The sequence below is a fragment of the Dermacentor andersoni genome, chromosome 3, assembly GCF_023375885.2.
Source record: "Dermacentor andersoni chromosome 3, qqDerAnde1_hic_scaffold, whole genome shotgun sequence".
NCBI lineage: Eukaryota > Metazoa > Arthropoda > Arachnida > Ixodida > Ixodidae > Dermacentor > Dermacentor andersoni.
The window spans coordinates 84,603,743-84,617,691 of NC_092816.1; the positions used below are offsets into that span (position 1 = coordinate 84,603,743).

At 42.3% G+C, this 13,949-nt stretch overlaps 2 protein-coding genes across 2 annotated transcripts in view; both read left to right on the forward strand.

Moving 5' to 3' along the window:
* The window catches only part of LOC126544086 (Na(+)/citrate cotransporter-like), a 119,029-nt gene extending 115,857 nt beyond the window's left edge, over positions 1-3,172 (forward strand). Inside the window, exons 23-24 of the mRNA XM_050191292.3 lie at positions 186-323; positions 2,583-3,172. Coding sequence (XP_050047249.2) covers positions 186-323; positions 2,583-2,786 — 342 coding nt within the window. The 3' untranslated portion in view covers positions 2,787-3,172. The remainder of the gene's footprint in view (positions 1-185; positions 324-2,582) is intronic.
* Positions 3,173-3,555: 383 nt separating this feature from the next.
* The window catches only part of LOC126543000 (Na(+)/H(+) exchange regulatory cofactor NHE-RF2-like), a 49,792-nt gene continuing 39,398 nt past the window's right edge, over positions 3,556-13,949 (forward strand). Inside the window, exon 1 of the mRNA XM_050190147.3 lies at positions 3,556-3,692. Coding sequence (XP_050046104.2) covers positions 3,663-3,692 — 30 coding nt within the window. The 5' untranslated portion in view covers positions 3,556-3,662. The remainder of the gene's footprint in view (positions 3,693-13,949) is intronic.

Sequence of the window (13,949 nt, forward strand, 5' to 3'; positions counted from 1 at the left end):
TAAAAAATGCTGTCATGTTCCGAGTCCTAGATTTCTGTGCACTCTAACGTGCAAAGAGCCAAGGTTAATCTAGACCCCAGCACCACGGTCTCTTGATAGTCCCAAGTGTAGTTTCGGGTCGCTGAATCTCGTCAATCACTAACTATGACGTGTTTCATTGTACTGCAATGTTGTCTATGGCGCAGGCTGTCGCGCTGAGGCTGCACCCCATCTACCTGGGCATGCCTGTGGCAGTCGCCTGCTCATTCGCCTTCATCATACCCGCCGGTACACCGCCGAACGCCATCGCCTACGACCTGGCCAAGCTCCGCATTCCTGATATCGTAAGAGCCGAGCACCCATGTATAGCCTAGGGTAGCGTATACCGGGCATGTTGGGACAAGCGCTGAACCGTCTTTCCTCTGGGTCGTCTTTTAATGTGCGCTACCATCATAGGTAAGACCAACGCCCTCCTGCACGTGACTTTTCGCTAATTTTATGCCAGCGAAAAAATTATTGTGGTCGTATTTATCAGTGTGCCGGCAAACTAGCCATTATTATGAGCGGCTGCACTTCACGAAAGTGTTCACAAAAAGGAAAGAAAGTGAACTGCGTTAACATCCAGTGATGCTTCATGGAGACGGAGACAGGCTTTCTTCTTGTAGCTTTGAGTCAGCGGCTTAGGGATGAGTTCCAGGCATGCACATAGCTTGACATCATGTTGAGAGAGTCGAGGACACCTGTGGTACAAACGTCGCTCTGTAACAAAGATGAACACACCAAGCGTCACTAAAGTACCGCTTTGAATACATGGGCAGCCAACGTTTCTGAAACGAGGTCATTTTATAGCATTAGGAAGCCAGTGATTTATCTATACAACCTATTGACATACCACATAGCCAGGGAAGTAATTCTACTGTCATTTGAACAGACCGACGACGCCTAAAAAACCAAAGATCTACATATGACAGCGAGCCACTTCCATCATGGCAAGCATACGTGGACTCGTTTTCCACTAGTTATGCAACACGACCGTCATCTTGTCGCATGTTTCTTCTCCACTTAAGAGGAAGCATTAGCTCGGGCCCAACTCCGACGCGGCCTATTCAAATACATGTAAAACGCAAAAACGTTTTTATGAGATAACCCCTAGACCGATTTTGATGAAATTTGTTGCATTTGAAAGAGAAAGTTAAATTCTAGTGACTGTTGGAAACGGAATTTCGATTTAGGGTATGAATTTTCTTAAAACGATTTTCAAATATTTGACCGTTTGAAAAAAATAGAAGCACGAAGTTTACAAATTCATAGATCTGCATCAAGAACTGATATCGCGGTTCTGTAAACGGCATCCATTAGATCATTTAAAGCGGACAAATTCAATATGTCATTTTACATCATACATGAATTTGTTACGTTGGTTACAACGGTTTTGCAAAAGTTGTATTTCCCTGTGATTAATTTTTTTTTATAATCTATGTGTAACATATCAATTTTGTCCGCTTTAGATGTACTATTAGATGCAATTCACAGAATTCTATTATCATTTTTAGTGGTTGAGTTACAGAGTTGTAAACTTGATAGTTTCGTTTTTTGGAAATTTTCGATTTTTGCCAATGTTTACTAAAAAATTGACAACCTAACTCAAAAATTCGAAACCAATAGTCACTAGATTTTAAGTTTGTCTTTTAAATGCAGCAAACCTCGTCAAATTTGGTGCAGTCGTTGCCGAGAAAAACGAATTCACCTTTTACATGTATTTAGATAGGAGCACTCGAGCTAAAGCTTCCTCTTAACGCCACCTTGTTCCTGCGGAGAAGGCATTCGTGCGAGAGTCAACTACGTGCGCAATAGTGTTTGCGCTTAGGAAACGTATTCTATAACCTTGGGGTTCTAGTCCGCGACATCTAGAATTCTTTAGCGCTCTTGTGTGTATATTATCCTTGATGAAATTTCGTCACAGTGGTTTCTTTATAGGGAGTAATGCTTGCGTTCTTTATATCAGTCCCAATATGCCAATGGAGAAATTTTTATTAACCTTATTCAATTCTTATTAGAACAGCGCAGGAAACAGGCAATCAATGACTGAAAATACCTAAAAATGCGCCAAGAATGTATCGCCCGCCATGCCTGATGTGACACTATTTCCAAGCTGCTCCGCGAAATCAATCCTTTTCTCGATACTTCTTTCTCCGTTCTTAAATGTTGAGTGAAAATAAAGTTATCTCTTAAATGTTCTGCGAAAAAAGTTATACAGTGGATCCTTCCTAGCCCCTAAGCTTCACGTTACCTTTTGCATTATTGCGCACATATAGCACATTACCACACTTTACTTTTAGAGCATATGTTATCGAACAGCCAGCTCAGCCCAAACTGCTTAGAAGGTCACCTTTCTCAGTTCTAAAGGAAAATGCATTTAGTTCAAATATGTTCAGCAACTATGTTTGCGGTTGATTTTCACAACTATAGCGATCTCGTTTTGTTTACGACGCATCATATTACTTACATCTTATCCTGCTCCTCCTCCTCCTCAAACATGTGTAGTGCATGCAATATAAACATAAAAACGAATGACTTTCTATCGCAATTTATTTTTGTTACAGGCGAAACCAGGATTTTTCGTCAACTTAATATGCGTCGTGGTCGAAGTGGTCATGATACACGCCTTGGGCTCTCCCATCTTTGGCCTTTCAACCTTCCCGGAATGGGCAGAACCCTACAGGGACTCTGTAAATGGAAGCATACTCATCGACGCCACTTCGGGATCATCCACAGAAAACATGACGATCACTATGAGTACACTATGATCACTATGTGAACTTCTGCTACTTGGAAGGCGACCATATAGACAGCTTCACTACGACTGCAATGTATTGCATAAAGGACGGCAACACTTGTCAATGGCCAACGTGCAAAAGAGCAAAAAAGAAAAAGAAGGAATATTCGTACTGTTGCTTTTGCCTGCAAAAGTAGTGCGATTCCCCCTTTAGTCATTTAGTGAGCACTACTAACCCATATATCTGTGGTGCTGCGAAAGGACCATGACAGCTTTTTTAAACACGCCGCATAATATACCAAATGCGTTTAACGAAGCCCTGCTTACGTATGCAAGTTTTGCGCCACAGTTGGTGGACCAAAGTTGGTTTGAAGTTTCATCGAACAACCCATGTATCGAACCACGTCCATTATAAAGTTTCGGGAAGTAAAAAAAAAAACACGGTGTATCAGTGTTCGTAAACATTGAAAGAAGACATTGGTCCTCCGGAACATGGAGACTTGAAGCGATCAACGAAAGTCGTACAACGGGGCGTATTTGGAGCCAACGTTTCAAAAAGGGGCCTTTTCTTCGTCAGATTTGTATTCGTCCTGACGAAGACAATCTCTGCTTGTAGAAACGTTGGCTTCAAAGACATTTCTTGTTCGACTACTGTTGACCCACTACACATGTTGTATTGATTTGAAAACGCAACTTCGTTCAAAAACATTTTTTTTAACCATTGGCTAGCTAAGAAGCACATTGCGGTTACCATAAAGGATGGCCTACCCATTGCAAGCCGCGTGGGCTCCTACCGGCGTTAGAGAAAGGGGAAGACGAAGTTCCACCATTTTTCTTCAAGCGAGTTTTGTGTTCCCCGTTGCTCAACGTGTTTTGAGGCAACAACAGCAGCATTTACATCTGCGTCATGGAACCGCCTTCTGTGCTCCCAGATAAGGTAAGGATCACACTGATCGCGACTGCTGTAACGCCATGGCGCCTTGTCATATATTTTTTTTTATGTTGAGCAAGTGCAGGCAATGAGCTCAGAAGATAACGCCAGTGGCTTTGATGCTGCTGCGCTAAACTGCAACTTGATTGCACCTCCTGGGCCCTATAACGTAACACTATTCCAATATGTTTTTATTCCAATCTCCTGACGTCAAATTTGCGCAACCGCCGGCGCAAGCATCGGGCGGTGACCCTCAGGGTTGTTTAACGAGACCAATCAAATCCTTTCCTCCTTTGTAGGAGGTCACTTTTGTTTGCTTTAAAAACGAATAACATTGCCTACACGGAGCGGCTTGTCTTATATAATAGACTGATAAGAGGCGAGGTGCGCGGCTTAAGTGGAGAGGGATTCGATGGGGCCGAGCCACTGCACTGAAAATCGATAACCGAATGAAGAGGATGGTGTGGCGTCTGCGATAGGTCCGCGTTCCCTTACATAGCTTGGGTTGGTTCGTCGAAAATCGCGGCGGCATGCAACGGAAAGTTAAGAATGCAGCTAAAAAGGATCTTCAGCAAGGAAAAGTTGACTGAGCGGGGTCGTAAACGTGCCGAAAGTGCTCGAAAACCTTACACAGTTACGCAAAAAGTATTATTGCACGCAAATAAACCCATGCTTTCTGGCAGGTGCGAGTAGTCAGTGCCTGAGCGATCGGCGGCAGCCATCTCTTATTCCTTTCGGAACGGGACAGCCTGCGGCTATTCAGAGGAAAATTCAGTTTTGTTCGACATATTAATGCATCTTTAACGCATACACGCCACTTGTTCGCGATTTTGTGACGTCGCGTGACAGGCAGGTGAAGTGGGTGCAGCCCGAAAACCTTTGACCAATAGCCGAGGTCTAATGGCGAAAAGGCGTCGGATCAGAAATAACTATTTTTCTTTTGTTCTTTGCAGTCATGCATAATCAGCGTGTTCACATCATATCAGATGGGGAGTTACCGCGGTTTTCGTGACGGCACGTAACAGACAGGAGAAGTGGGGGCGGTTAAGACAAGTTGTTGGCCAATGGCGGAGGGATGATTGCAAGATTGGAATAGAAAAGTTTGGAATAGCTTTACGTTATAGCGCCCCATGTATATGCGAATGGCATAGACACGAAGAGAAGGAATACATTTGCGGCTGTCTTCCAACCGAGGTTGTAACACAGACACGTGGCAATATCTACAAAACCAAACGCGCCAAAACACGCAAACCAAAAAGAAACATTTTTGAAATAGCATATATACACGAAACGCGTGTGAGTAAATGAGGCAATTTTTTTTATGTGACATTAAATAATCTATAATCTGACCGACTGGCCCGCGTCAGCACCAGCAATGTTCACGTATTCCCTTTTGTTTGGTTGTGTTTTGAGTTGACACTTGTATTTCAATCTGGTCTTTGCCCTCTATATACAAGTGGTACTAATAAACCAGTTGTGAATTTGCACATGATTCGTTTGCCGGTGTTTTCTGTGGCGTCCGTTCGTCTTTTAAGTTTGTACATGGCCGTAAGTACAAAGTAAGAACAAATATTATTCAGACACACATATTCATGATTCCTCAGCGTTTGGTGTAGAGACATTATCGTAAACTTCTTTATTGTTTTTCTCTATATATATTTGTCCCGTTTCTGTATCAAAAATTTACTCGAGAGACAGCACTTGTGTAGTATACTTATTTTCGCGTCCGCGCCCAGTCCTTTAGCGCCCCGTTGCCTAATGTACGCAATCCATCTGTTTACTTTTGATTGTACGTCGCGATCTCGATGCGGAAAAATATATATCCGGTATGTCTAGGCTCCATATGAACGCAGTTGGAGTGCCTGAATATTAGAAATTTCCAATATGCGTTTAATTCTCTTCTGCATCGAGATTACATTATTCGAACTTTTTGAACACTCATTAAAAGCTGGATAGCACGTAAGAACTACGATTGCTGGAACCTTTAGGATGAGGTCCTTCTGTAAGCCAAGACGGAACAGAGACCAAATCGGTTGTTCTTTTGCTATGCCCAACTCGACTTTAGTTCTGAATTGTTATGCTGCGGGCGCAATTGGTGTGGCACCGAAAAAGAAGAACCTTTTGGTCAGGGAGCACAGATAGGGAATCTGAAAAGACTGCGTTTAGCGTCCTCAATGCATGTGTGTTCGCACCATATTCTCGACGACGACAACATTAGATTGTAGCTCACTTTTCTCGACTAAAGCGCATATGTCGTAACGAAGAGCCAGAACAGTAAATTCAGAATGTAAGCTTCTCCTATACAGCAATTAATCACATGAAGCGGACATAAATAATAAAATCTTGAATCATATTCTTTTTCCCATTTATTTTGCTTTAAGGCCCCGAGGGCATTACGTGAGGGATGGGCGTACATTTGTGGTTGACATGGCATACAGCAGAAATAAAAGAAAAAAAAAACAGAAGGATCAATGGCAAACGATAGACACTGAGGCCCGACATGATAGTCAGCAATAAAGTAAAAAAAAGAAAAAAGTAAGCATAAGCGATAATGAAAATAGAATAGAAGGTAAAATCACTGTTTGGTGTCCATTTTCTGCACGTCGGCCGGTTATCGATGGCTATGAAGAGTCAAATGTCGCTTTTTCGCGAGAAGTTCTGCGATCAGTGCACGAGGCTATGTAATCTGGTAGGACGTTCCAGTGTGTTGTCGTTTGTGAAAGAAAGGAAGGGCTAAATGTTGAAGTGTCGCCGCCCATATATTTGCAATCCGATGACTATGATATAAGCCTTTTGATTTAAGACACCTTTTGAGGAGCTTTGAGCAATGCCTGTCGCGATATGGGATTAACGTAAAAGCAATGCAGAGGACAGAGGCGCAATATTATGCGGCGAGATGTCAGAGCTTAGAGGGCGATAGATTGCTTTAGTTGGGTGACGCTCGTTGACTTTAAATATTGCGAAAGGATAAAACGCGCAGCGCAGTTCTGTATGACTTCGGCATCCTCCGCGAGATATGTTTGTGAGGGATGCCTGATGGAAGCAGCGTACTTGAGTTTCGGCCTGACGTATGTCTGATACGCCAGTTTTTTAACGTCGGATGAGGCAGATCTTTAACGTGCGTTTAAGATACCCATGTGTTCTAGAGGCCTCTGAACAAGTGGTTTCCATATGCGTAGCCCGGGATAGCGACGGTGTTAGGTGGAAGCCGAGGTATCTATAAGCAAGAGTTCTGCTAATTGGAGTTTAATCTATGCAGTAGGTATGACGGATAATGGTGTGCTTTAGGGTAAGTAATATGCACTTGCATTTGCTGAGGTTCAGCGGCATGTGCCATTTGCGGCACCGCGTTTCGATAGTGTTAATGTCGCTCTGTTGGGCTATGCAGTCCTCGGGCTTATCGATGTGGGTGTATATGACGCAGTCAGCAAAAAAAGTTTCAGTTCGTTCTTAATGTTTGACGGTAGGTCATTGACAAATTAAAAATAACAAGGTAGTCAATCCAGTTCCCTCGGGAACTCCAGATGTCACGCTGCTGATGTTTGAGTTGTGGTTGTTAATAATAATAATAATAATAATAATAATAATAATAATAATAATAATAATAATAATAATAATAATAATATTTATTGCCACAAAATATACAAAATAAAACAAGCAGGCCGGTCTAAGCCTCAGTTGGCTTGTAGGACCATGCCTATGAATGTAATAGACAAAGCAAAAAAAAATATATATATATATATATACATAAATTGATGAGATGAATAAAAAAAAATTAAAAAAATGAAAAAAAATGAAAGGCAAAAAATTGAAAAGAACAAGATAACATTTGGTTATCTACATATAACAAAAGTTGAAGAGGTAAATATTGCGATGCAAAAAAAAAAATGTACAAGAGGGTAATTTTACTATAGCTGCTTTAAGAAGTGTTTGAGCGTGCTTTTTGATGTCGCGTTAAATATTTCTTCGGGTAATTTGTTGAATATGTCAGGCACATAAGCACAGCGTCTGCCCGCGCCATACCTTGTGGCTGACCGCGGAACTACATAACGGCCATGTTTTCTAAGCTCCCTTGCGGCGGCACGTTTTCGTTTGAAAGCGGAATTCCAGAAATGTTTAACGACAACTGTTTCTATAAGTAATGAACGGAAGTTTGGTAGCCCAAGTTCACGGAAGATGTTTGCAGATGTTACTATTGGGGAATTGTACGCAACATTTTTAAGAATGTTTTTTATAATCCGGTCGACCCTGCATCTCCAACGATCTGAACAAAAGCCAAAGACTGTAATGCCATACCTCAACACACTGTAACCTAGTGCCTGTGCTATAATTTTTTTACAGACAAGGGTGCAATACTTTTGATATTAAATAACAGCCAGGCTACTGACCTCAGTTTAGAACAAATAAGTGATAAGTGATGTTGCCACGATAAATTACTATCGAAATAGATTCCGAGATATTTCACACAATCCACGTATGGAATAGGTGCACATTTACAATGAACACAGTCTGACTCATGCAAGTAGAGAGGCATGTTAATAACAGTAGTCTTAAGTGGGGAGCGAAAACAAACCAGTTTTGTTTTTTGGGTATTTACAACAATTCCATTATTAGAGAACCAAAGCATTGCCTTGTACACGTCATTTTGTAACATTTCAGTGGATGTTTTATAAGAAAGGTGTTTCGCTAATAATACAGTGTCGTCAGCATACTGGAATACTGAACATTTCGAAATTGCCAAAGGGAAGTCGTTAACAAAGATATTAAACAACAATGGCGACAAAATGGACCCCTGAGGAACGCCAGCTTTTACCGACAGCTTAGAACTAAATATGCCCTTATCATCGGTAGAGACCACCTGAAATCTGCTGCTCAGGTAATTTTCGAGGACTTTGTAGAAAGGCCCACGAAATCCCCAAAAATGCAGTTTACTTAACAAGATTTGATGATTCAGGGTGTCAAACGCTTTCGCTACATCTAAAAATAGCGCACATGTGAAAAGATTCTGATCAAATGCCGAGAACAGTTCATCTGAAAATTCCTCAAGCAGTGCCACAGTACCACGCCCGGAAACAAAGCCAAACTGTCGATCGGTCAGGATAGAAAATTTGTTAAGAAATGAAGACATAGTGAGGAAAAGAAATTTTTCTAAGACCTGAGCAATAACCGGCAATATAGAAATTGGCCGATAGTTTTCAATACTATCTTTCTTCCCTGACTTGTGTAGTGGTACAATAACTGCAGTTTTTAAGCATTCTGGAATTTCGTCGCCTTCCAAAAAACCATTCAGTATATGCAGGATAATATCTGACAGCGCATTGAAATTCCTTCTGATGGTGTGTAAAGAAATTCCATCATATCCAGTGGGCTTGTTAGGACGGAAACTGAAAATAATTTCTTCCAGATCACCCTTCAAAATTTTCGGAAGAAAAGCCGACGCAGATACGGTATGCCCTAATGGCGTAGTGCTTGTATATGGAGAGACGACCCTTTGGGACGCTTTAACAAAGTGCCTGTTGAAAGCATCAGCCACTTCCGTGGGAGGTTGTTGAAAAACACTGAAAATAGAACGGTTATTGGAACTCACTCCTCTGAGATGATTTACCAAAGACCAAGTTTTGCTTACATTATTTGAAGATTGTTGGAATTTATAAAAAAAGTAACGGCATTTGGCGCCACGCAGAAGAGCAACAACTCTATTTCTTGCCGACTTGTATTCTAATCGCAGTCTTTGGTTTCTAGAATTTCTTTTGCAGCGTTTCCACAAGTTGTCTCGATACGAAATGGCCGCAAGAATTTCCGTGTTCATCCAGCAGTGACCCTTTCTTATCGGCTTAGCTATCAGCCGTGTGCAATGCAATTCAAAATTTTTCATTTGCATACAGAACCTTTCATATACTTTGGCCGAAGAATCTTCTTTAGTTAAGGATGACCAGTCAAACGAAACGATAAGGTTATCAAGCTTGGATTGATTAACAGTAGGGACAAGGCATTTGCGCTGCCCAGATCCAGTTTCCACCGATGACGTTCTAGACGCGTCTGGTAAAACTAGACGATATGCTACGAAATAGTGGTCCGCCATGCGTTGTAAGATAGTACATGACCTAAATGAACAGCAGGGAGCTCTGACCGCTATGTGATCTAAACAAGATTGCACTAGGCTATTATTAACTAATTCCGCTCTAGTAGGAGCTGCAATTGTACATTCCAGACCATAAGCGGACAACGTAGATAAATAATCACAAACAGACACTTTTTCAGGGCATAAAATATTGACATTCAAGTCTCCGATCAAGCAAAATTGATCCACTGAGCTCCACTGCCGCAGAACTTCTTCAAGCTCAACAATAAACCGTGAAAGGCTGCATGAGGGTGGTCGATAAATCGATAAGATATGAACCGAAAATGACCTTTTACAAACTTTGACCATCATAGATTCGGCATGTACAAAAGATGCATCAACAGAAGAAACTTCACAGTTGTCGTTTACATAGAGAGCAATGCCCCCGCCACGACGCCCGCTTCGTGTGACAAAATGTGCGGAAAAGCCCTCCAATGTAAACGTATCAAGGCAAGCCTGGGAAACACAGATTTCTGTAATCAGAAATACGTCTACAAGGTTAGCTGTCGATTCAGCCAGAAATTTAAATTCGTCCCAGTATTTACGCAGACTTCGAATATTAACGCTCACAATGGTAAAATCTTCATCAGAACTGCACGGAAATTCTGTTTTAAATGAACTGAAGTCTGGTAGTTCACTGAAAGAAAAAGGCATGTTGGCTAAGCAATGTTTTCCAGGTCTGCTTGTTTACCAATTCGAACAAGAGACGCTGTTTCATTCTTTTTCACGAAGATCTTGCCTCCTTTCGTCCAACAAAACTGATAACCCTCCTCTTTTACCTTCGTTCTCGCTTTCCAGAAGAGATCACGGTTAACTTTGGTCAAGTTATCATTGAAGTAGATCTTTGGAAATGAAGCACTTTCACGTAGTTTCTTCAGCTTTCCCCGCGCTTCAAGCCATTTTTCCTTCCAAATTACAGATTTAAAGCGCACCAAGACCACAGGTGTACCACTGATTTTGACTTTTAAGCGGTGTGCGGCTGCAATATCGTCAGATGAAAACCCCGAGAGGTCCAGATTTGCTGCCATTTGCGTGATTGTTTGTGTTAGGCTTTCATTACTTTTCACTGGCAAACCGTGGATCTCAAGATTCTTAAGTCTGCTGTACTGCTCACTTTCATTTTGCTTTTCTTCTAGCTTTTGTATTACTGCTGCCTGAGTTACCACCATTGTTTTCAGAGCTTCCAGTTTAGCGCAATCAGATATTTGACGTTCCTGAATGTCCCGTTGTTGTTTCAAAACAGAATCATACTTCTCGGAGAAAAACGACACCGATCCTTCTAGTTCCTTAACTGATTTCGATACAGCCGTGAACTCTTCCTGCAGCAGTAGGAGAGAATCAACCTTCTTATGCAGAATCGGCAATGATTGCAAACTTTTTCTGATTTCCCTTAGCTCATCCAACACTGATGACTCAGAACCACTGTTATCCTCCAGTTCAGTCTCTGTGCCGCTGTTTAGTTTCTTGTTACTTCTGCACGTTTTACAGACCCATGCATCTCTCTTAGCATTCCCCATAGTAGTGAAAGTGTTAACTGCTATTCCAGAACATGACTGTCCAAGATGATAGGAATATTTGCATTGAGTACACACCATTATTTTTCCATCAGTAGGCAGAGCCTTATGACAGGAAACGCAGCTGTCGTCTTTTCCCATTGTTCACAGCAAACTAGTTAGATAATATAAACATATGATAAATACAACAGCTGGGAAACGAATGTACAAAAACAGGCGTTAGAAGGGGAAAACTCTTCATTGAAGGAATTCTTCTCGAAACCTACACAGCTAGTATCGCTCACCAGGCGAAGCGCAGCAATCGTTAGTGGCACGCCGTAATTTTCAGCTTGTGTTGCCTCGCAGAGGGCAGCCCAAGGCGACCACTATGACGAGCAGGGGGGCGAGGCAGGCACTTTTACGTTGAAGGCAGCCCGCAGCAAGCAGCGACGCACCCGCACCAGCGCTGCCCGGGGTAGCGCTGCAGTAGTCTTGCGGAAAAAAAAAAAAAAGAAGGAGCGGTGCGCGTGCCTACTGTTCGAAGAGGAGAGGACGTCGTCCACGTCCCACAGCAACCGGCGTCGTAGCTGCCAGCTTGTTGCCTCGCAGAGGGCAGCCCAAGGCGACCACTATCATTAATAATACGACTCGATAATAATAATAATAATAATAATAATAATAATAATAATAATAATAATAATAATAATAATAATAATCCTCGTTACGTCCACTGCAAGGCAAAGGCCGCTCCCATACTTCTCCAACTATTGCTAATTGTGGCCATGTTGTCCCTGCAAACTTCTTAATCTCATCCGTCCACCAAACTTTCTGTCGCCCCGTGCTACGCTTCCCTTCGCGTGGAATCCAGTCCGTAACCCTTAATAACCATCGGTTATCTTCCCTCTTCGCTACATGGCCTGCCCATACCCATTTATTTTTCTTGATTTCAACTAAGATGTCATTACCTCGCGTTTGTTCCCCTCACCCAATCTGCTCTTTTCTTATACCTTAACGTTATACCCACCATTCTTTTTTACATAGCTCGTTGTATCGTCCTCAATTTAAGTAGAACCTTTTCGTAAGCTTCCAGGTTTCTGCCCCGTAGGTGAGTACTGGTACGACACAGCTGTTATACACTTTTTTCTTGAGGGATAATGGCAACCTGCTCTTCACGACCTGAGAATACCTGCCAAACGCACCCCAGCCCATTCTTATTCTTCTGATTATTTCCGTCTCATGATCCGGATTTGCGGTCACTACCTGCCGTAAGTAGATGCATTCCGTTACCACTTCCAGTGCCTCCCTACCTATCGTAAACAGCTGTTCTCTTCCGAGACTGTTAAACATTACTTTTCTACAGATTCATTTTTAGACCCACCCTTCTGCTTTGCCTGTCCAGGTCAGTGAGCATGCATTGCAATTGGTCCCTTGAGTTACTAAGCAAGGCAATATCATCAGCGAATCGCAAGTTACTAAGGTATTCTCCATTGACTGTTATCCCCAATTCTTCCAAATCCAGGTCTCTGAATATCTCCTGTAAACAGGCTGTGAATAGCATTGGAGAGATTGTATCTCCCTGCCTGACGCCTTTCTTTATTGGGATTTTGTTGTTTTCTATATGGAGGACTATGCTAGCTGTGGAGCGGCTATAGATATCTCTCAGTATTTTTACATACGGCTCGTCTACACCCTGAGTCCGTAATGCCTGCATGACTGCTGAGGCTTCGACTGAATCAAACGCATTCTCGTAATCAATGAAAGCTATATATAAGGGTTGGTTATATTCCGCATATTTCTCTATCACCTGATTGATAGTGTGAATATGGTCTGTTGTTGAGTAGCCTTTATGAAATCCTGCTTGGTCCTTTGATTGACAGAAGTCGAAGGTGTCCCTGATTCTATTTGCGATTACCTTAGTAAATACTTTGCATGCAACGGACAGTAAGCTGATCGGTCTATAATTTTCCAAGTCATTGGCGTGCCCTTTCTTATGGGCTAAGATTATGTTATCGTTCTTCCGAGATTCCGGTACGCTCGAGGTCGTGAGGCCTTGCGTATACAGGGTGGCCAGTTTTACTAGAACGATCTGCCCGCCATCCTTCAACAATTATGCTGTTACCTGATCCTACCCAGCTGCCTTCCAATTTTGCATAGCTACCAAGGCTTTCTTTACTTCATCCGGCGTTACTTGTGGGATGTCAAATTCCTCTAGACTATTCCGTCTTCCATTATCGTTGTGGGTGCCACTGGTATTGTATAAATCTCTATAGAACTCTTCAGTCACTTGAACTATCTCATCCATATTAGTATTGATATTGCCGGCTTTGTCTCTTAACGCATACATCTCATTGTTACCTATTCCTAGTTTCTTTGTCACTGCTTTTAGGCTTCCTCCGTTCCTGCGAGCATGCTCAATTCTAATCATATTGTTACGTAAGAAGACGCAGATGAAAAGCTATATACAAGTATATTTACAACGTAATACGCCGCACTTGGCCAAGAGGCAACAGCCCGCGCTAGCCTCCAATCGTCGTCGTCGTCGTCTTCTTACTACTCGCCTCTTCGTCATCGGTAATACTATTCCGTAGCACTACCCCCGGCGGCAAAAGCGCCGTCCCGGAGCGACTAAACGCCGGACTCGGAAGCAAT